The 21415-nt window shown below is 41.9% G+C and overlaps 1 protein-coding gene across 4 annotated transcripts in view; it reads left to right on the top strand.

The window, feature by feature from the left end:
• The window catches only part of Smg6 (SMG6 nonsense mediated mRNA decay factor), a 228111-nt gene that overhangs the window by 79260 nt on the left and 127436 nt on the right, over nucleotides 1-21415 (top strand). Inside the window, exon 11 of one of the 4 annotated variants that reach the window (XM_063268674.1) lies at nucleotides 1-21415. This exon is cut by the window's right edge and continues 8496 nt beyond it. The exons of the other annotated variants lie outside the window; for them this stretch is intronic. Within the exon in view, the coding sequence (XP_063124744.1) occupies nucleotides 1-5 (5 nt within the window). The 3' untranslated portion in view covers nucleotides 6-21415. 4 annotated transcript variants of the gene reach the window in all.

A 21415-nucleotide genomic window follows, 5' to 3' on the forward strand; every position in this document is an offset into this window, starting at 1 on the left:
CTTGACCTGGAACTTGTGATTCTCTTGCCTGAGTTTCCTGAGTAGCTGGGATTGCAGATTGCACCATTACACCTGGCCAGTTTCTGTTTTTAATCTTTTGAGAGGAAGATGATCTCTTGCAGCTTTGGCTGGTTCCCAATGCTTTGTACCTGAGGTGAGGTATGAGCCACTATGCCTAGTTTTGTGAAGTGCTGGGGACTGACCTTCATGACTGTTACTCTACTAGCTGGTGCACACCTCCAGCACCCAGTATATACTTTTTTGTTTTGTTTTTGACAGGGTCTCTTATGTTTCCCTGGCTGCCTGGACCTCTCTGTTCCTCCTGAAGTTTGCTCTTGCTTTGTGCTGTCCTGTGACTGAACTCAGGGCCTTGTGCATGCTAGACAAGCACTCTCACAAGTGACATTTGCTCCCAGTTTGCATTTTATTTTATTTTACTTTATTGTAATTTGTTTTATGTATGAGTGCTTTGCCTGCATATGGCTATGCATAATGGAATGGGATTCCCTAGAACTGGAGCTAAGGATGACTGTGAGCTACCATGTGTGTTCTGGAACAGTGCTCTTATGTATTTACATTTTTGTTTGTTTGTTTGTTTGTTTGTTTGTTTTATGTATATGAGTACACTATAGCTGACTTCAGACACACCAGAAGAGGGCATCGGATCCCATTGCAGATGGTTGTGAGCCACCATGTGGTTGCTGGGAACTGAACTCAGGACCTCTGGAAGAGCAGTCAGTGCTCTTAACCGCTGAGCCATCCCTCCAGCCCCTCAGTTTTACATTCTTAACAGCAATATTTAAGGATGTCCAAAAGACAGATTGACTGACTGATTTTCTCTCTCTCTCTCTCTTTCTTTCTCTCTTTCTTTCTCTCTTTCTTTCTCTCTTTCTCTCTCTCTCCCTCCCTCCCTCCCTCCCTCTCTCTCTCTCCTTCTTTTTTAACAAGGGTTCTCTATGTAACCCTGGCTATCCTGGAACTCCTGGGACCAGCCTGACCTCAAACTCAGATGTACACCTGCCTTTGCCTCCCATGTGGTTGAAACAAAATATAGGAAAACTTATCCTTTCTTTAAGTCAGAACTTGGTAGTTTTTAGTTCATAGCAAAATTGAATAGAAGGTATAGAAACTTCCCTTATTATATATTTTCCCTTCCTATACAACCTCCTTCACTATCAAACATCTAAACCAAAGCGATTATGTGTATTCACTTTTAGTAGACATATCACCTCAAATATGTAGTTTATATTTGTGTTCACTCTCATACATTTTATGTTTGTTTTCATTTATGGGTCTCAACAAATACACAGTGGCACATACCTGTTACTACTGTGGCTATGGTTGGTTTTGCTATCCTTAAAAATGCCCATGTGTGGGGCTGGGGATTTGGCTCAGTGGCAGAGCGCTTGCCTAGGAAGCGCAAGGCCCTGGGTTCGGTCCCCAGCTCCGAAAAAAAACCAAAAAAAAAAAAAAAAAAAAATGCCCATGTGTTGTCTTAGCATCTGTTTCTTTCTTTTGACTCCTAGGAAACCACTAATCTTTTTACCATATATATCTCTATCATTCCCATATTGACATACAGTTGGAATCATGGATTATGTATCCCTTTCATGCTGCCTTCTTTCAGTTACTGATATGCACTCATGTTTGGTTTGGTTTGGTTTGGTTTGAGACAGGGTCTCACTATGTAGTTTTGGTTGGCCTGGAACTCACTGTGTAAACCAGGAGGGTCTTAAAATCATAGAGATCTGCCTGATTCAGTCTCTTGGATGCTGGGATTAAATTCGTGAACCACCATGTTTGGGTCTATAATTGTTTTGCTTGCTTATACCCTGTGTGTACCTAGGTTCCTATGGAGGTTGAAAGAGGGTTATTGTATCCCCTGGATCCCCCATGTTGCATCTGGAAACTAAACCTGGGTCCCCTGCAAGAGGAACAAGTACTCTTAACCACTGAACCTTCTCTCCAGCCCATGATGAATATTCTGTTGCCTGGCTAATCTACAGTGTATTTGTTTACATTGCTGGGATGCATCTTGATTGTTTCCAAGTACCGGCATTTCTAGTATAATTGTTTAAAACACCCATGCACAGCTTATTGCAGACCTAAGGTTTTACTATTTGATTGTTTATTTGGCGACCTGATAGCTGGTACCTATATTTAGAGTACCTTACTTTTTTGTTTTGGGGTCTTTTGAGTGTGTGTCTGTGTGTGTGTATCCCTCCCTGCCCTGCGTCCCCCCCCCCCCCGTGTGTGTGTGTGTGTGTGTGTGTGTGTGTGTGTGTGTGTGTAGCTAGCTGGAGCATACACTTGGAGAGTCCAGACATGGACAGTGGGCGTGTTCCTGTGTGACACTCTGACTCACTACCCTGAGATGGGATCTTTCAGTGAATAAGAAGCTCTCCATTTTTGCAAGAGCTCAGATTGTCCCTGCCCCTGAATGCTGGGGTTGACGACATGACAGCTTTGCTCAGTGATTTATGTGGTTGCTGGAGATTTGAACTCGGGTTCTCATGCTTGCAGAATAAGAGGTCTTAACCTACTGAGTCATCTATCTTTCCACCCTAGTTCTGTTGAGACAGCATCTCAACTTGAGCTCAGGTTGGCCTTGAAAACTTGATCCTCCTGCTTCAGCAGTCTGAAGTGCTGGGATTACAGACATGTAATTACCATGCCCTGCTGATAGTACATTTTGTAAGAAACTACCAAGCTGTCTTCAAACCTGCCTTATCATAAATTACATTTTGTTGACTATTAGGAAGAATGACACTTTCACCAAGTTTTATTAACCATTAAAGGTTCTATATATAGTCTTATATATAGCCTAGTAGATTTTACATCAATTTATTTGAGCAGATAATAAGTATAACAAGTACTTGCTATATTCATTGGTAGTTTTTTAATTTATTATTATTATGGGGGTATAATTATATATATTATAAAAATATATTAGTATAATATAATAATATATTGTTATTTAATTTATTATTATTATTATTAATATGTGTGACATATTGACATAGAGGTCAGAGGACAACTTTGGAGTAGATTCTGTCCTGCCACTTTCATGTGAGTCCTAGGAATAAAACAGGTAGCCAGGCTTGCACGACAAGAACCTTTACCCTCTGAGCCATCTTTGTTGGCCTTATACTGGTAATTCCTTGTTTGCATTTGCATTTTTTAATTATTTACTACTACTTCAAGCATGATTACAGAGATAGATGAACTGGAGTGATGAGGGAATGAAGAAAAGATAGACATGTAGACACATGTACAGGAAAGCTGGGGTCAGGTAGGCCTGGATCTTTCTGATGGAGAAGTCACAGTACCCAGAAGTTATTGTGCTTATATAGATTTGAATGGGGAGGTTGGATTGTTACATTCAGCTAAACAAGGAGGCAGGGTTTATGGTATACAAATAAATCAAAGAGACATGTTTAGCCAATCTTGGAATAATCTGCATAGGTAGGGGAACAGTCATCAGGCTATAAACGTCACAGGAAGGGAACTATAGTGGACATTTTCTGCACCTTATATCACTATCCACATTCAGACTCCTGAGGAAGGCTTTGCCATTTCCCTCTGATCCTCACCTTCAGCTCCTACCCTTGGGGGTGGGGGAATTTACAATATTCTAATTAGTCTGAGGTCTTTGACATAGCCAGTCCTGTCAACAATACGCATTCTTAGGGTTTCACAATTTATTTTTATGTCTGTGAATATATATGCACGTGTGGAAACCAGAAGATACTGGGTCCTCAAAGGTGGAGTTACAGGAGTTTGTGGGTCACCTGGTTTGTTGTGTAGTGTTGGGATCTGAGATCCAGTCTCACAATTACCAGTGCTCTTTAGCCCAGTCTGATCTGTGGGGAGATTGGAGCAGATCTTCTTCCCTTAGTAATATCTGTTCTCAGCATTTTGGCTTTCCTTCCTCTTGGCCCCTAAAGGCAGAAGTGTGTTACTAAGGGAGGGAAATACCTCTACATCTGTGTGCTAGTCCTTTAAGAGAAAGCCTAGCGGAAGTGATGTGCAGAGAACATCTGCACTTGGGGCTGAGTGGAGAAAGCGAGATGCGCTGCAGCTGGTGTAAGGCCCTGGCAGGCTGCGGAGCTGCTGTCTGTTGGGGTTTACTTCTGTCTACATTGAAACATGGCTTGGGAGGGGGTTGGTGGCCTGCTGCCAGCCTCAGTTAGCCTGCCCTCCTCTTTCCTCCTCGCCCCCTTCCCCCAGCATCCCCTCCCTCATGCTTTAAAGTCACATTTCCAGGCCAGACGTAGAATTAATCTCTGGGCACTTCACATTGCTGGCAGCTGAAAGCAGGATGTGGGATTTTTTTTTTCTTTCTTTCTTTCTTTTTTTTTTTTTTTTTTTCTCTTTCTCTCTGTGTCTTGGCTGACTTTTTTACCTCTCGAAGAATTTGGAAGGCCGTGAGATCTCCCCGCCGCCCCCCCCCCCCCCCCCCCCAGTGCTGTGGAGTTTTTCAGCTCGCTGATCACCGTGCTGCGGCTTCACCCTAATAGACTTCATATGCTGATGCAGTTGACATCAGTATCAAACTATTTTACATGTGATCTGGTGTATTTCCTGAGGAAATCTGCAAGATATTTATTAAGAACTAATAAAATAAACCTCTCCATGAGTTTTTAGGTAGTTTTCAATTTTTCATGTCTCTCTCGTTTCCTCTTATCAATGAGTTGCTATTTTCTCTCTCTACTCTGACCATTGCAAAAGGAAACAAAAATAAATGTTTTAAACTGTTCCTGAAGGGACAAGGAGAGAATAGTTCTGCCATGATGTATCAGCCAGGGCTGTATTTTTAGTGCAGCATTGTAGAAACTAAAAATATCCTGTTATAGTGGATCCTTTTTATAGGTCTCTTTCGCTGTCTCGCTCTCCCTGTGTATGTGTGTTTATAATGTTGTAAGCACAAGTGCCTTTGTGCATCAGCAGCCGCTCTTCTCATTACAGCTGGACTCCATTAGTCCTTGAAAATTAATGTAATCCTAGTTAAGAAAAAAATTAATTACTCTACCAGAGCTGTGTTTCATCCAAGGCTAGTGTTAGCTCCCTAGCTGGCAGCTTAGTTTGAGAGGCTCCAGGGACCCATGGAGTTGTGGCTTTGGTATCATAGCATTTGCTGCTGTGTTTTTCCTGTTGAGAGCATTCCTCACTTCTTAAGGGTTACACATGTGGCATGCAGAGTGACTGCAGACCCCTCTGCCTCTGTGAATTACTGTTCCCGTCTGGTCGTCCCCAGAAGAAATGTCCACCACAGGCTTAACTCACCTGCCTTTGCAAGTTTTCTTCCTGGGTTTCTTTATGACAGAGTTGCTTTCTCATGTGTCCCCGCAGAAGAAAAAAACCTTTGTGAAAGTCTAAGAGATGGGTAAGATCTGCCAAGGAGGAGTTGTGTGTATGATTAAGAATGGCAGTCACAGGCTGAAGAAGTGGCTCAGTGCTGGGTCACTTGCCTCGCATACATGAGACCCTAGGTTCAGTCCCATGTGCTGTTTAAAAAAAAAAAAAAAAAAAAACAACAACGCAAAACGAGGATGACAGTCATGATTTGTTAAAGGTTTGGGCAAGTTTGTTTAATGCATACCTTTTATTATAAATGAGCATGTTAGAGTTGACTGCCAGTTTCTAATCAGACTTCTCAGCACCAACCCTGAGGAGGGATAGACCAGCTCATCCTGTGAGTAATATTTCCAACATTGTGATCAGCGTTCCGGGATTTGGTGTGGGGCACAGTCCAGAACTGGCTGTAGTCTGCTTGCCTTCACAACATAGATCTTGTATAATTGCTTGCTTCTGATGTCCTTTGTTTTGCCTCTTTGTGGACTTGGTAGGGTCTAGGATATGGGGAAGAGTATGTGTTATTTGTTTCCTTACTGTTCAGACTCTCCAGGACCTCAGTTGAGTGGTCAGGCAGGATCCATCTGTCTTGGACTACACTTTTCTTTTTGTGCTGAGCTTGGGCATGAGCGGCTTAGGCCTGGATAAGTCATGCCAGGCCTCCCAGTGTGCCACGATGGCATGAATTCTTGTGGAGCTGGTCAGAACAAAAACGGGGTTAGTGCCCTTTTGTTTCTTTTGGGCATGGGCTCTTGAGGCTTGTATCAGGACCTAATGTTCTTTCCTGCTGCTAACTGTAGGTCTTCTTTGGCTCCTCCTTCTTACCCTGTAGCTAACAACTGGTTGAGCCTTCAGCTTCCGGTATTTGATCCCTAAGCACTGTAGCTCAGTAAAAGTAATAATTAGGCATTTTACACATGTATTTTATTAGTGAAGAGAGCTGGTGTGTGAGGGGCTGTAATTCTAATGCAGTCAGTTTCCAGATTTAAAAAACGTAGAACAAGTTTTTAACAGAGGCAATGGTCCTGTTACTTAGAGTTCTCAACTAAGCTGAAATCAGAGCAGCGTGGGACCTGTAGAGAAGTGTGCTGCTGAGAGGGTGCAAAGCCACGTTCCTTGTTGTTACAGTCTGTGCAGTGCCCGTCCTTGAGGGTGTTTGACGCTGGCATTGGAAAAAAGGAAACCTTGTTTTCCAAGAACTCTGCTCTCTCTCAGCTTGATAAGCATTTAAAAATAAAAGCTGCACAATTGAAATTGGCAGTGCATCCTCATTCTTTTGTCTCTCTGTTTATTTTTTTCCCTCATCCCTCAACATGTGTGCTACAGCCCATGGTTATTACACCCTCAAGAATGATGTCCTGGAACTCAGCAAGCTTGCACCAAGGTCTGCCCGCCCTACACTGTTTGAAGCTGGCTGAGGCGTAAGTGGCCTAGCATGGTGAGGCTGCAGATTAGCCTCAACAGCCCCATCTGTGGCACATTTCCCCTTTCTCCTGGAGCTGTTGCCTGGAATTTTGAGTTCTAGAATCCCAATTGTCAGCTCAATCTTGTTAGTTTTTGTAGTTAACTTAATTGATTTGTTTACCTCTCCATTGGAGGAGCTCAAAAAGAAAGTACTTTGGCACTGATAAGGAGCAGTTCTGTTCTTCCTTTCAAAATAGATTCTTGTGAGCTAAGATTTCATATCAAAAAGCTACAGTGGCTTAGGATAGGGGAAAAAATTCTACTGTGCCCAGAGAGCAGTCCGGTTTCTAAAAGATTACTAATGTAGAACTACCTCCATTTAGCTGGTGCAGTTTTATAACTAGAGGAAACTAGGGGTGTTGGAGGGAACAAACAAAAAAGAATCATCAGAAAATGTGTGTGTGGGGGGGGGGGGGGGGCTTTGTGAGGCAGCACCAGACTGTTCTAAACATCGTATGTAGTTTGGAGTCATATACATGTGACCTCAACAAGAATTGCTTGATCGATAGCAGTGTGGGTGAGCACTGGCTTTCCCATTTGAGTGGGTTCTGGTTAAAGCAACTTCCAAACAGCATGTCACTTGTTCTAGCATTTCTGGTTGTCGTTGCCACTTGGTTGAGTCAGAATCTGGAATGAGTTTGGTTAGGGTGTAGTTTCAGGTTTGCAAACTTCCTTCCTAGTTGATGCTAGCAAAGTGTGAGTGCTTGATGTAACTGGATAGGGTGTTACTTCAGGTTAGGAATCCTTGCTTTTGCTGGCTGCTTAGACTGAACTTGGTATTACTGCTTCCCAAAGAATATTTTTGGTTTGAAAACTGGAGGTCAGCAGTTCGCAAGTGCTGAGCTTGAAGCCAACTCTGTGGTTTGTCTTATGCCACTGGGCCAGCAGCACTGCAGTCCTGATCGATTGATCCTCAACAATATGAAACCACGAACAGCAACTGCCAGACGAAACTCCATCTCACCCCATTCCCTTCTCCAACATGTCTTTTTGCCCAGGTCCCCTTTCTTTCTCCTCGATTGCTTGTCTTCTCCTTGGTTATATATTTTACTTTTGAGGGTTTATCTTTTTCCATCTCTCTGTCTCTTTCCATAACAGTTTTTAATAATGTTTTAGTTAGTTCCAGCCTTTTCCCTGAATGGATCCCATTGGAAAATGCGTTTGAAAGGAAACAGTTATACACTTCCCCTCCTTTGAAACTGTTTGGCACCTTTTCCAGTGCAGTAAACCATACAACATGTATTTTCAAAGTTTCCAAACACAGACATGCTGGCGTTAAATTTATGAAAAATATTTTACTCAGCTGTATGCTAACTGTGACTTTCAGAGATTCTGATCACATTTGAAAATTGGTGGTGACTTTTGGAACCTCAACAGGTTTTCAGATCTCTATAGGAAACCTAGCCACACTGGCTCTTCGGAAGTCTATGGCACTTTGAGCTTTGGCCTTGGTCTGCTTGTTGGGCAGGCCAAATTGAGGCAGATGTGGATGTGGGAATTCTCAGTCACACCCAGAAGAAAAAGGGAAAGTCAGTAAGCCACTGAATGATATTGCATTGCTGTGCTGGGCATGGGGAACAGGACAGTCCTCCTGTTGAGTGCAGTCAAGGGGAGCAGTAAAGTAATCCTGACTGTATGGCTCAGCCTTTGCTTTGAGACTAGACCTCTGGAGGCTAAAGCTGGCTTTGAGTTTGCTACGTTGTCAAGGATGATCTTGAACTTCTAATTTTGTTGTTTCTGCCCCCCGGGTGCTAAGATTACAGGCTTGTGGCACGAGGACCAGTTTTCTTTTCTTTACAATGTCATTGATAAGAAGAGCTCATTATTGGCATTCAAAGCACTGATACTGCTAATGTTGTAAATGCTTCCCTTGCCTTCCCCTTTTAACCTGTGGTTTAGTTAAGATCGTATCTGAGGCAGGTTTAGGTTTCTGACTGAGGTTATAGTTTGGTCAGTAAAGGCAGGGATTCTTCTTAAGGACCCCAGAAGTTAATTTAGATTCCTAGGAATACTGTTTAAGTAAGAAGCCTTTTAGAACAGGGTTCTCCAAATTGCTCAAACAGCTGCATCACATCTTGGCTCACATAGCTTTATGTACTACACCATTTTCAGCTTTTCTTTGCCTATCGTCCTGACAGGGTTGAATTCTGCCTTACAGCATAGAGATAAATTCTGCACTGCCTTCTTAGGCCAAAACAAGGTGCTTGAAACACCTTACAGAACCTGGGTATCCTGAAGGCCGTTTGTCCCACTCAGTCCAATTAACAAGAGTTTATGGAAGAATTGGGGGAGGGGAGAACATGATCAACTACTCTTGTCTCTTTCTCCCTAAATGCTGGGATTACAGGATTGCAAAACTAGTTAAAACTACTCACAAAGCAGAAGCAGGAAAACTGAGTCAGAGACCAGTCCTAGCTACAGTGTGAATTCAAGATCAAGTGGGCAACTTAATAAGACTTTGTCTCAAAATAAAAAGTAAGAACAGAAGGCTGGACAGACGGTTCAGAGGTTAAGCACTGGCTGCTCTTGCAGAGGACTTGGATTCAGTTACCAACACCCACATGGCACCTCACAACTGTCTGTAACCCCAGTTTCAGGGGGTCCAACACCCTCACCCAGACAAACATTCTGGCAAAACACCAAAATACATAAATTAAAAATAAATAATTTGGGGCTGGAGAGACAGCTCAGTGGTTCAGAATACTCACTGCTCTTCCAGAGGCCCTGGGTTCATTTCCCAGCCACCACATGGTGGCTCACAACCATCTGTAATGGGATCTGGTGCTCTCTTCTGGTGTGTCTGAAGATGGCGACAGTATACCCATATACATTAAATAAATAAATCTTAATAAACAAATAATTGTTTCATAGGCAAATGGATGGAACTGGAAAATATCATCCTGAGTGAGGTAACCCAATCACAGAAAAACACACATGGTATGCACTCATTGATAAGTGGATATTAGTCCAAATGCTCGAATTACCTTAGATGCACAAAACACATGAAACTCAAGAGGGATGACCAAAATGTGAATGCTTCACTCCTTCTTTAAAAGGGGAACAAAAATACCCCACATGTGGCCCATACATATACAGCCACCAAACTAGATAAGATGGATGAAGCAAAGAAGTGCAGGCTGACAGGAACCGGATGTAGATCTCTCCTGAGAGACACAGCCAGAATACAGCAAATACATAGGTGAATGCCATCATGAAACCACTGAACTGAGAATGGGACCCCCGTTGAAGGAATCAGAGAAAGGATCTGAAGGGGCTTTAGACCCCATATGAACAACAATGCCAGCCAACCAGAGCTTCCAGGGACTAAGCCACTACCCAAAGACTATACATGGACTGACCCTGGGCTCCAACTGCATAGGTAGCAATGAATAGCCTAGTAAGGGCACCAATAGAAAGGGAAGCTGGACCCCCCAGTGAACGGGATTCTTGGGGGAGGGCGGCAATGGGGGGAGGATTGAGAGGGGAACACCCAGACAGAAGGAGAAGATGAGGGGTTAGGGGGATGTTGGCATGGAAACCGGGAAAGGGAATAACATTTGAAATGTAAATAAGAAATACCCAATTTAATAAAGATGGGGGGGGTAAAAAGAGGCTACGGCTATATAACTCAGAGGCAATGCTTTTTTTTTTTTTTTTTTTTTTTAGCATATACGGAGCCTACTCCCTAGTACTGCAAACAATTCAGCAGTGTTTATATTTATAGGTTTCTATCGTTACCATATTAGCTTTTTCTATAGTGACCATATTAGCTTTCTATTATACCAGATACCAAGAAAGCCAATTTAATAGGAGACATTTACTTTAGCTCTCATTTCTACAGGTTTCAGCTCATGGTTGGCTGACATTGTCATTTTAGGGCCTGTAATGAGGTAGCACATGATAATAGGAAGTAAATGGCAGACGGAGCTTCATGGCTGAGGTGTAAAAGGAAAGAAGGAACCAAGGTGGTCATGTCCCCAGTGGAACTTCCAGTGAGGCTCTACCTCTTAAAGGGTCTCCTATCTTCTGATAGCACCAAGGTGAAGAAGGTGAGGAGTAAGCCCAAATACTAGATAGAACTGACAGATGTGGAAGGCCTGTCAAAGAGGCGTGTCCATTCTAGATTGTTTAGGTCAAGAGGCTCACTGGCACTTTGCTGGGTCGCTAGTCACTTTCATCTACTGCTGTTTCCTCACTTTTCTCCTTGGCATCTTTGCTTTGTTTAGCTGCTATTCCCTGACCCATTTTCACTTTAAAGCTAGGTGTGCCACAGTGCTGGGATTGGATAAGTCATCACATGCACCAGCTTGGGTATTGATTTTGGACTGCGAGTTGTAGGACCTCACCTTAAAACATTTTTCCCTTGTGTCTTAATGTTCTGTTGCCATGAATAAACACCATTACCAAGACAATCCTTGTAATAGGAATGTATATAGAGCTTGCTTACAGTGTCAGAGGTTTAATCCATTATCATCATGTAAGGGAGCATGGCAGCATGCAGTCAAGTGCTGGCATAGTAGCTGAAAGCTACATCCTGATCCGAAGAGAGAAGTGGGGAAGGCGGGGCAGGCTGACTGGAGTTGCACATGCTCTTGAAACCTCAAAGCCCACCCCCACTGACATACCTCTTCCAACATGCCATAGCTCCAATCTTTTCAAATAGTTCCATTTCTTGGTGATTAAACATTTAAATATATGAGCATATGGGGGAGAGGGGGAGAGGGCATTCTTATTACAACCACAACACCTTTCTTTCTTTTGAGACAGGGCCTCACTGTGTGGCCCTGGCTGTCTTCAAACTCAGAGATCCACCTGCTTCCACCTCCTTAGTGCTCTTATTAAAGGAAGGCATTGAGTACTAGTGCCCTTCCATTTTTCACTTCTAATGCGCTCTCTCTCTCTCTCTCTCTCTCTCTCTCTCTCTCTCTCTCTCTCTCTCTCTCTCTCTCTCTGTGTGTGTGTGTGTGTGTGTGTGTGTGTGTACTTGTTTTTAGTTGGTTTTTCAAAATAGCCCTGGCTGTCCTGGAGCTCACTTTGTAGACCAACCTGGCTTTGAACTTAAAGATCTACCTGCCTGATACTAATTCCATGTGCTGGAATTAAAGGCATTATGCAGCTTCCACCTGGCTTAATTCACCTTTTTTATGTTTTTAAAATTATTTTTTACATGGTGTGGTGTGTGTATGTGTGTTTGTGGTGTGCAGCGTATGTATGTATTTGTCTGCCCACCATGATGCACTGTGAAAGTCAGAGGGCAACTTTGGGAGTGAATTTTCTACTTTTAAAATTGTTTTAAAAGATTTATGTAAATGAGTACACTGTATGCTTTCTTCAGATCCACTAGAAAAGGACATCAAATCTCATTACAGATGATTGTGAGCCACCATGTAGTTTCTGGGAATTGAACTCAGGACCTCTGGAAGAGCAACTAGTGCTCTTAACCACTGAGCAATCTCTCTGGGCCTAAATTCTCTACTACTACCATGGAGGTTTAGGGATCAAACTTGGGTCCTCAGGCTTGGTGGCAAAGTCCTTATCAAGTGAGCTATCACAGCAGCCCATCTTCTTAATACTTTTATTAAAATATAATTAGTATGTGTTGGGCTGAATATATTTAATGTACAATTTAGTTGCTCATGTTGTCCTTGAACTTGTGATCTTTCTGCCTCAACCTCTGGAGTAGCTGGGATTATAGGCCTACATCATCATACCACCTTAGAATTTTATATAAAAGGATTTGAATGTGCTGTGAGATGATTCATTACTTTTTCCTTATTAATTAGTCTTCATTATATGGATATACCAGGTTTTTATCCATTCACTTGCTGATAGGCCTTTTTATTTTCCCCATTGTAAGGAACAAACCTGGTATGTGCATTCCAGTGTAAGTCTTTGTATGGACATAGGCTTTTATTTCTCTGGGTCAATGCCTAAAAATTCAATAGCATGGTCATTTGTATATTTTATCCTTTTAGAAATCACAATTGTTTTCCAAACTGGTTGTATTGGGGTTTTTTTTCACTAATTTTTTTATTTATTCACTTTATATTCCAATTGTAAGCTCCTCTCCTACAGTCCCCAACTCACAACCCATCCTCCCTTCCCCAAATCCCCTTCTCCTCTGAAAAGGGGCAGGCCTCCCCTGCGTACCAGCCCACCCTGGCATATCAAGTCATTACAGGACTAGATGCATTCTGTCCCACTGAGGCCAGAGAATACAGCCTAGCTAGGGAAATAGGATGCATAGGCAGGTAACAGTCAGGGACAGCAACCCCCACCCGATCCCACAACCCCACTCCAATTATTTTGGGACCCACATGAAAACCAAGCTGTACATTTGTTATATATGTGTGGGTGGCCTAGGTCCAGTTCATGTATACTCTTTGATTGGTGATTTAGGTTCTGGGAGCCCCCAAGGGTCCAGGTTAGTTGACTCTGATCTTCTTGTAGAGTCCCTATCACTTCCAAGTCCCTTAATCCTTCCCCCAGTTCCTCCACAATGACCCCCTGAGCTCCATTTAATGTTTGCTTGTGGGTCTCTGCATCTGTTTTGGTCAGCTGCTAGGTGGAGCCTCTCAGGGAATAGTTATGCTTGTCTCCTATCTGCAAGCAAAACAGAGTATTGTTGACAGTATCAGGGCTCAGCTCTCGCCCACGGGCTGGGTCTCAATGGACCAGTCATTCGTTGGACACTCCCTCAGTCTCTGCTCCATCTTTGTCCATGCACTTCTTGTAGGCAGGACAAATTCTGGGTCAGGTTTCGTGGTTGGGTTGATGTCTTTATCCCTCTACTGGGAGTTCTGCCTGGCTATGGAAGGAGGTGGCCACTTCAGGCTCCATATTCCCCACTGCTAAGAGTCACAGCTAGAGTCCCCTCCTCGACTCCCTGGAGCCTTCCCCATTCTAGGTCTCTCAAATGTCCTAAAGAGGCCCCTTTACTCTCCTGGCCCTCTCTCCCCAGCCCTTTGTGGTTCTCCCTATACTCAATTCACCCTCCTCCTCCCTCCCACACAGTTCCCTCCCTTCAAGCATCTTTGATGACTATTTTATTTGCCCTTCTGTGTGAGATTCAAGCATCCTCCCTTGGGCCCCCCTCGTTATTTAGATTCTTTGAGTCTGTGCATTGTAGCCTGGTTATCCTGTACTTTATGGCTAATGTCCACTTGTAAGTGAGTACATTCCATGCTTATCCTTTTGGGTTACCTCACTCAGGATGATACTTTCTACTTTCATCCATCTGCCTGCAAATTTCATGATGTCCTTGCTTTTAATAGTTAAATAGTTTATTCCATTGTGTAAATGTACCACATTCTTCAGTTGAGGGACATCTAGGTTGTTTCCAGTTTCTGGCTATTACGCATAAAGCCTCTATGAGCATAGCAGAGCATGTGCCTCTATGGTATGATGGAGCTTCTTTTGGGTATATGCCCAGGAATGCTATAGCTGGGTTTCGAGGTAAAACTATCCCCAGTTTTCCGAGAAACCAAGAAATTGATTTCAGAATGGCTGTACAAGTTTGCGCTCCCGTCAGCAATGGAGGCGTGCTCCCCTTGCTCTACATTCTTACAGTATGTGCTGTCACTTAAGTTTTTGATCTTAGCCATTCTGATGGTTGTAAGGTGGAATTTCAAGAGTCATTTTGATTTGCATTTCCCTGATTACTAAGGATGTTGAATATTTCTTTGTTTCTCAGGCATTAGAGATTCCTCTGTTGAGAATTCTCTGGTTAACTCTGTAAACCACCACCACTTCGTACCTTTTAAAATCTTATTTATATGAGTACACTATAGCTGTCTTCAGACACACCAGAAGAGGGCATCAGATCCCGTGGTTGTGAGCCACCATGTGGTTGCTGGGAATTGAACTCAGGACCTCTGGAAGAACAGTCAGTGTTCTTCAGCCCTCTGTACCCCATTTTTTAATTGGGTTATTTGGTTTGTTTGTGTCTAACTTACTGAGTTCTTTATATATTTTAGATATTGACCCTCTGTTGCATGTAAGGTTGGTGAAGATGTTTTTCCCATTCTGTAGGCTGCTGTTTGTCCTATTGATGGTGTCCTTTGTCTTTGTTTCCTATTTATTTATCTCTTTAAATTTATTTTAAGTATGTAAGTACACTGTCGCTCTCTCAGACACACCAAAAGAGGGCACTGGATCCCATTACAGATGGCTGTGAGTTACCATGTGCTTTCTGGGATTTGAACTTGGGACCTCTGGAAGAGCAGTCAGTGCTCTTAACCACTGAGCCATCTCTCCAACCTCAACTTCATATTTATTAATTGTTGGTCTTAGTGCCTGTCTTAGTCAGGGTTTCTATTTCTCCACAAACATCACAATCAAGAAGCAGGTTAAGGAGGAAAAGGGTTTATCCAGCTTACACTTCCACATTGCTGTTCATCATCAAAGGCAGTCAGGACTGGAACTCAAGCAGGGCAGGAAGCAGGAGCTGATGCAGAGGCCATGGAGGGATGTTTCTATCTGGCTCACTTCCCCTGGCTTGCTCAGCTTGCTTTCTTATAGAACCCAAGACTACCAGCCCAGGGACTGCACCACCCACAGTGGGCTGGGTCCTCCCTCCTTGATCACTAGTTGGGTCTCATGGAGGCATTTCCTCAACTGAGGCTCCTTTCTCTGTGATCAGCTTGTGTCAAGTTGACATACAAAACCAGCCAGTACAGTGCCTGAACCCTTGGTGTTCAGTTCAGGAAGTTGTCTCCTGTACTAATACATTAAAGGCTATTCCCTACTTTCTCTTATGTTAGATTTAGTGTATCTGGTTTTATGTTGAGGCCTTTGATCTACTTGGACTTGAGTTTTGTGCAGGATCTATTTGCATTCTTCTATGTGCCAATATCCAGTTAAACCAGCACCATTGATTGAAGATGCTTTTTTTTTTTTCCCGTTGTGTGGTTTTGGTTTCTTGTCAAAAAAAAAAAAAAAATCAAGTGTCTGTAGGTGTGTGGGATTTTTTTCTGGGTCTTCAATTCCACTCCATTGATCCACCTGTCCGTTTCTATACCAATACCATGCAGTTTTATTACTATTGCTCTGTAGCACAGCTCAAAGTCAGGAGTGATGATACCTCCAGACAGTCTTTTTCATACAGGATTCTTTTAGTTATGATGGGGTTTTTGTTTTTCCATATGTTCTTCCAAGGTCTGTGTCTTAGAGTTTTACTGCTGTGAACAGACACCATGACCAGGGCAAACTCTTATAGAGAGAACATTTAATTGGGGCTGGCTTACAGGTTCAGTTTGTATCCTCAAGGCAGGAACAACATGGCATCATCCAGGCAGGCATGGTGCAGGAGGAGCTGAGAGTTCTACATCTTCATCTGAAGGCTGCTAGCAGAATATTGACTTCCAAACAGCTAGGATGAGAGCCTTATAGGCCACACCCACAGTGACACACCCACTCCAACAGGGCCACACCTAATCGTGCCACTCCCTGGGCTGAACATGCATAAAGCATAACATTTGTAAATGTTTATAAAACATTGTCTTGGAATTTGGTGGGAATTACAATGAATCTGTAGATTGCTTTGGATAAATGGCAATTTTTACTATGTTAATTTTACCAATCCATGAGCATGGGTGATCTTTCCATCTTCTGATAATTTCTACAATTTCTTTCTTCAGAGACTTGAAGTTCTTGTCATACAGGTCTTTCACTTGCTTGATTAGAGTCACATGAGGTATTTTATATTATTTTTGGCTATTGTGAAGGGTGTTGTTTCTCTGAATTCTTTCTCAGCCCATTTATGTTTTGTGTAAAGAAAGCCTACTGATTTCTTTGAGTTAATTTTGTATCCAGTCACTTTGCTAAAGGTGTTTATCAGCTGCATGGGTTCTCTGGTAGAATTTTTAGTGTCGCTTATATATAATGTTGTATTATCTGTGAATAATATTTTGACTTCTTTTCCAATTTGTATCCCCTTGATCTCCTTTAGTTGTCTTATTGCTCTAGCTAGAACTACAGTATTCAAGAGATATGGGACAGCCTTGTCTTGACCCTGGTTTTAGTGGAATTGCACTGTTTCTCGACATTTAATCTGTTGTTGGCTATTGGCTTGAATTTCACTGGATGGTAGTGGCACAGGCCTTTAATCTCAACACTTGGGAGGCAGAAGCAGGTGGATCTCTGAGTTCTAGGCTAGCCTGGTCTACAAAGGGAGTTCTAGGACAGCCAGGGCAACACAAAGAAACCCTGTTTGTTCAGTTGATGGACATCCTGGCAGCGGATGTCGTCCATCATTTATATATTATCGCTGTCCTGATGTGTGTGCAGCTATTCTGTGCTTTGTTTTACACTGCTTGTAAATGATGAGCATTTTCATCTATTTATTGGCAGCCATATATTTCTTTGCTCAGATTTCTATTTATTATTTAAGCTAAAAGAATTTTAGGATCTGGAGAGAGAACTTAGTGGGTGAAATGCTTGATAGGATGAGGATCCGAACTTCAACTCTTGGAACCCTTGTAAAAGTCCAATGTAGCAATGTAGTGGCCTGAATCCTAGCTGTAATGCTGGAGAGCAGAGACAGCCTATTCCTCCCAGGAGCTCGCTGGCTGGCACGTGTTGGCAAAACTGCAACTGCAAGCTGAGGTTCAGTAAGTGACCCTGTCTTAGAGAGAGAGAGAGAGAGAGAGAGAGAGAGAGAGAGAGAGAGTGTGTGTGTGTGTGTGTGTGTGTATTTGTATACATATATGCATGTATGTTTATATATATATTTATATACACATGTATATAATATGTATGTATATGTGCATATACACATGCACGTATATATCTTATATGCGTGTATGTATGTGTTTATATTCATATGTATACTTATACACACACATATATATAGTCTCAAAAATTGTATATAAAATTTTCAGACCGTGTATTGTTATGTAGCTGTGGCTGGCCTGGAACTCAACTGTGTATACCAGGCTGGGCTGAAAGTCACAGAGGTCTGCCTGCCTCTGCCTCCTGAATGCTGGGATTAAAGCCCAGTTTCTAGTAAGAACATTTTTCTTTGTCTTTTCATTTTAGTCCTTTAAAAACAAGCATTTTATCTTTTGATGAACACCCACTCAGCTTTTTATCTTTAAGTTTAATGTTACAGATATAGTGCCAAGTGCTATTCTTAAAGGATTGCAGCTGAGCTACCAATTTTTTTAAAATGCATCTCAATCTTAGTACGTGTCTGATTAATGATACAAAGATGCAATAAAAATGTACAAACAGTTTTTATTTATGAAGAAAACAGTGCTAAGACTCCGGTTTTAATGAACTTTTTTTCTTGACTGCCTTTTCTTGAAAAATACACATACCATTGGCTTGAGATTTGGCCTTTTGCTTGTGTTTTGAGAGTCAGGGCATGTTTGAACGGTTCACTAACCATTTCCAATCGGCTGTTCTTGCGACCTCGCTTCCCTTTCTCACTATGCTCTCCTGGTGCTGCTGGACGTGCATTGACTGATCCGATGAGTCATGCGTAGTCTTGCTGAAGGAGCTGTCTTGTTTTAGTCCCTGCTCACCAGGTGTAGGGTCTGTCTTTAGTGAATCTTCATTTTGTTTTATTCTTTTCTGTTGCACCTGACATTGTCTTGCTTGAACCATAGAAGGATAGGATGCCTGGACATCTCCATCATCTCGGGCCCCACACCACAAAAATAATAACCAGGCAACATCTGGACAGGGTTACCAACCACTGCTCATTGAGAAGGTGTCCTCCAAATCTGTAAATTAACTTTTTATATACATGAAAGTCTCTGACATCATATAACAAATCTTTTGGGGGGGGGGCGTTGTTTGCCTTTTAATATTGTTTACTTATTTTAAACTTTTATTGTAAAATTTATTGAAAATTATTTTAGATTCATAGGAAGTTATTTTAAAATTTACAAAAAAAACTGGGCATAGTTGTAGTAGTCTACAACACATCTTTAATCCCAGCACTGAGAGATAGAGAGATAAGCAGCACCTGTGAATTGGAAGCTACTCAGGGTTACACGGCAAGACCATGCCTCTAAAACACAAATTAAGGGATGGAGAGATGGCTCGGCAGTTAAGATCATTAGCTGTTTGTTCTTACAAGAGGACCACGACTTAATTCCCAGCATTCATGTGGGCATTAATTCACAAGCCCTCCCAGTCCCAGGGTTTCTTCCTCCCTCTTCTGGCCTCTATGAGTTATACATGTTGATGGTTTACAGACATTCAGGAAGCATACCCATCCATATACATAACATAAAATTTAAAAACAAGAGAAAACATAAGCTAAATATGTATATTGTGTACACCTTTAATACCAGTTTTTAGGAGACAGAGGCAGGTGAATTTTGGTGAGTTTAAGGCCTGCCAAGCTGATTAATGAGACTCTTGTCCCACAACCATAAAATAAACAGACCAAGAACAACAAAAAGAAAACCTACAAAGAGAACTTGGTGCTGGTCACCACTTGTCCCAGTGTGCCCTGAGTGACTTGAGCACATATGAGCTGCACAGTCTGCAACTGTTACCTCACTCTCACTTAAGTTTTCACTCGGTGTGTCTATGTACATGCAGGCACATGACTATATGTGTGTATAGTTTTGTGTGGTTTCTTATCACAATTATAGTTTCATAAACTACTGCAAAGCTGATGTGTAAAACTATTCTGTAACTATAAGGCTCCTTCATTGTTTTTGTTTTAAATTTTCCTCTTCTACCCCTAAATATTAATGCTTTACAGCCATGAATCTGTTTTTCTTTTCTTTTTTTTTTAAAGATTTATTTATTTTATATATATGAGTACACTTCAGACACACCAGAAGAGGGCATCAGATCTCATTACAGATGGTTGTGGGCCACCATGTGGTTGCTGGGATTTGAACTCAGGACTTCTGGAAGAGCAGTCAGTGCTCTTAACCGCTGAGCCATCTCTCCAGCCCATGAATCTGTTTTTCATCCCAATAATTACATTATTTTAATAGTATATAAATTGAATTACATAATGTATAGCCATCTTAATTTTTTTTAAGGCAAGGCCTTATGTAGGATAGCTTGGCCTTGACCTTGCTATGTGTCCGAAGATAACATTGAACTTTTACTCTTCCTGCCTTCACCTCGCAGGTGCTGGGATTACAGGCTTGTGCTACCTCACACTCAGTTCAAGTTGGATCTGTCTCTCAGCTTGATTCTGAAGGTCTCTCCATCGTATATCAGTTGCTTACTTCTTTTTATTGCTAAGCCTATTTTGTGGCAGGAATGACAAACAGTTTCTTGAAGTTTTCACCTGTACAGGAGCATTTGGATTATTTCCAGTGCGGCTGTTAGGAATAAGAAGTGTTATAAACATTTGTATATGTTTTCATTTCTCTAGTTAAAGGCCAGGAGTTGAATCGTTAGGTATTATATCATAAAGACTATTTTAGAAAAACCACCCACCCATTTTTTAAGACAGTAGCATGATTTCTTTTACTTCCTTATCCTTAAATATTCTTAGCATTTAACAGTTTGGTGGTATTAGTTTCTTCATGATTTCAACCGTGTGGGTAGATGCAGTACCTCATTGTTTTAGTTTTCCTTTCCCTGATGCACATCATTGAACATGGGTTCATGTGCTTATTTCCCATTCAGTAGGCGCTGCGAAGGGCCTGCTAGTGCAGTTTGCTCATTCTATAACTGTAGCATTCGTTTTCTTGTTCTGTTTTGTGAGTTCTTTATATAGTTCAGGTACTTCCTAGTCTAGTGATAGGTGTTTGATAGATGACATAGTTTGTAAATTCCCAGTCCTTCTCTCTAACTTGCCATTTCATTTTCTTCATAGGGTTTTTTATAAAGCAAAAAGGTTTTCATTTCTTAAATTATTTATGTACCTTTTATTTGTATTTGTATGTGTGTGTGGTTGTATAAGCTTATGTGCCCCACATACATGCAGAATCTTGTAGAGACGAGGGCATCAGGTCTCCTGGAATTGGAGTCACAGACAGTTGTAAGCTACCATGTGAGTGCTGAGAACTGAGCCAGGGTCTTCTGGAAATTCAGAAAGTACTTTTAATGGCCGATCCATCCCTCCAGCACTATAGTGGTAGTCCTCATCTCCCTCCTCCTTTTTCTACTTATTATCATGTGTGTGAATGTTTTGCCTGCATACGTGTGCATTTGTATGTGTAGTATTTATGTGCCTGGGGCCCAAAGAAGCCAGAAGAGGTTGTCACATCCGCAGAAACTGAGTTACAAGCTGTTGTGAACTGCCACACTGATACTGTAAACCAAACATGGGTCCCCTGCAAAAGAATCAAGTCCTCTTAACCTAGTTAGTTAGTTAGTTAGTTATTGTTTTTTGAGACAGGGTTTCTTTGTGTAGCCCAGACTGTCCTGGAACTCAAAGAGATCCTCGTGCTTCCTCCTCCCAAGTGCTGGGATTAAAAGCATGTGCAACCATATCTGGCAAAGTTTTTTTTTTGTTTTTGTTTGTTTGGTTGGTTTTTGTTTTTTTTTTTTGTTTGTCTGTTTGTTTTTTGGTTTTTGGGTTTTTTTGTTTTTTTGTTTTTTTTGGTTTTTTTGTTTTTCTGGAGCTGGGGACCAAACCCAGGGCCTTGCGCTTGCTAGGCAAGTGCTCTAC

This window comes from Rattus norvegicus, chromosome 10 (assembly GCF_036323735.1).
Source record: "Rattus norvegicus strain BN/NHsdMcwi chromosome 10, GRCr8, whole genome shotgun sequence".
In the NCBI taxonomy this organism is placed as follows: Eukaryota; Metazoa; Chordata; class Mammalia; order Rodentia; family Muridae; genus Rattus; species Rattus norvegicus.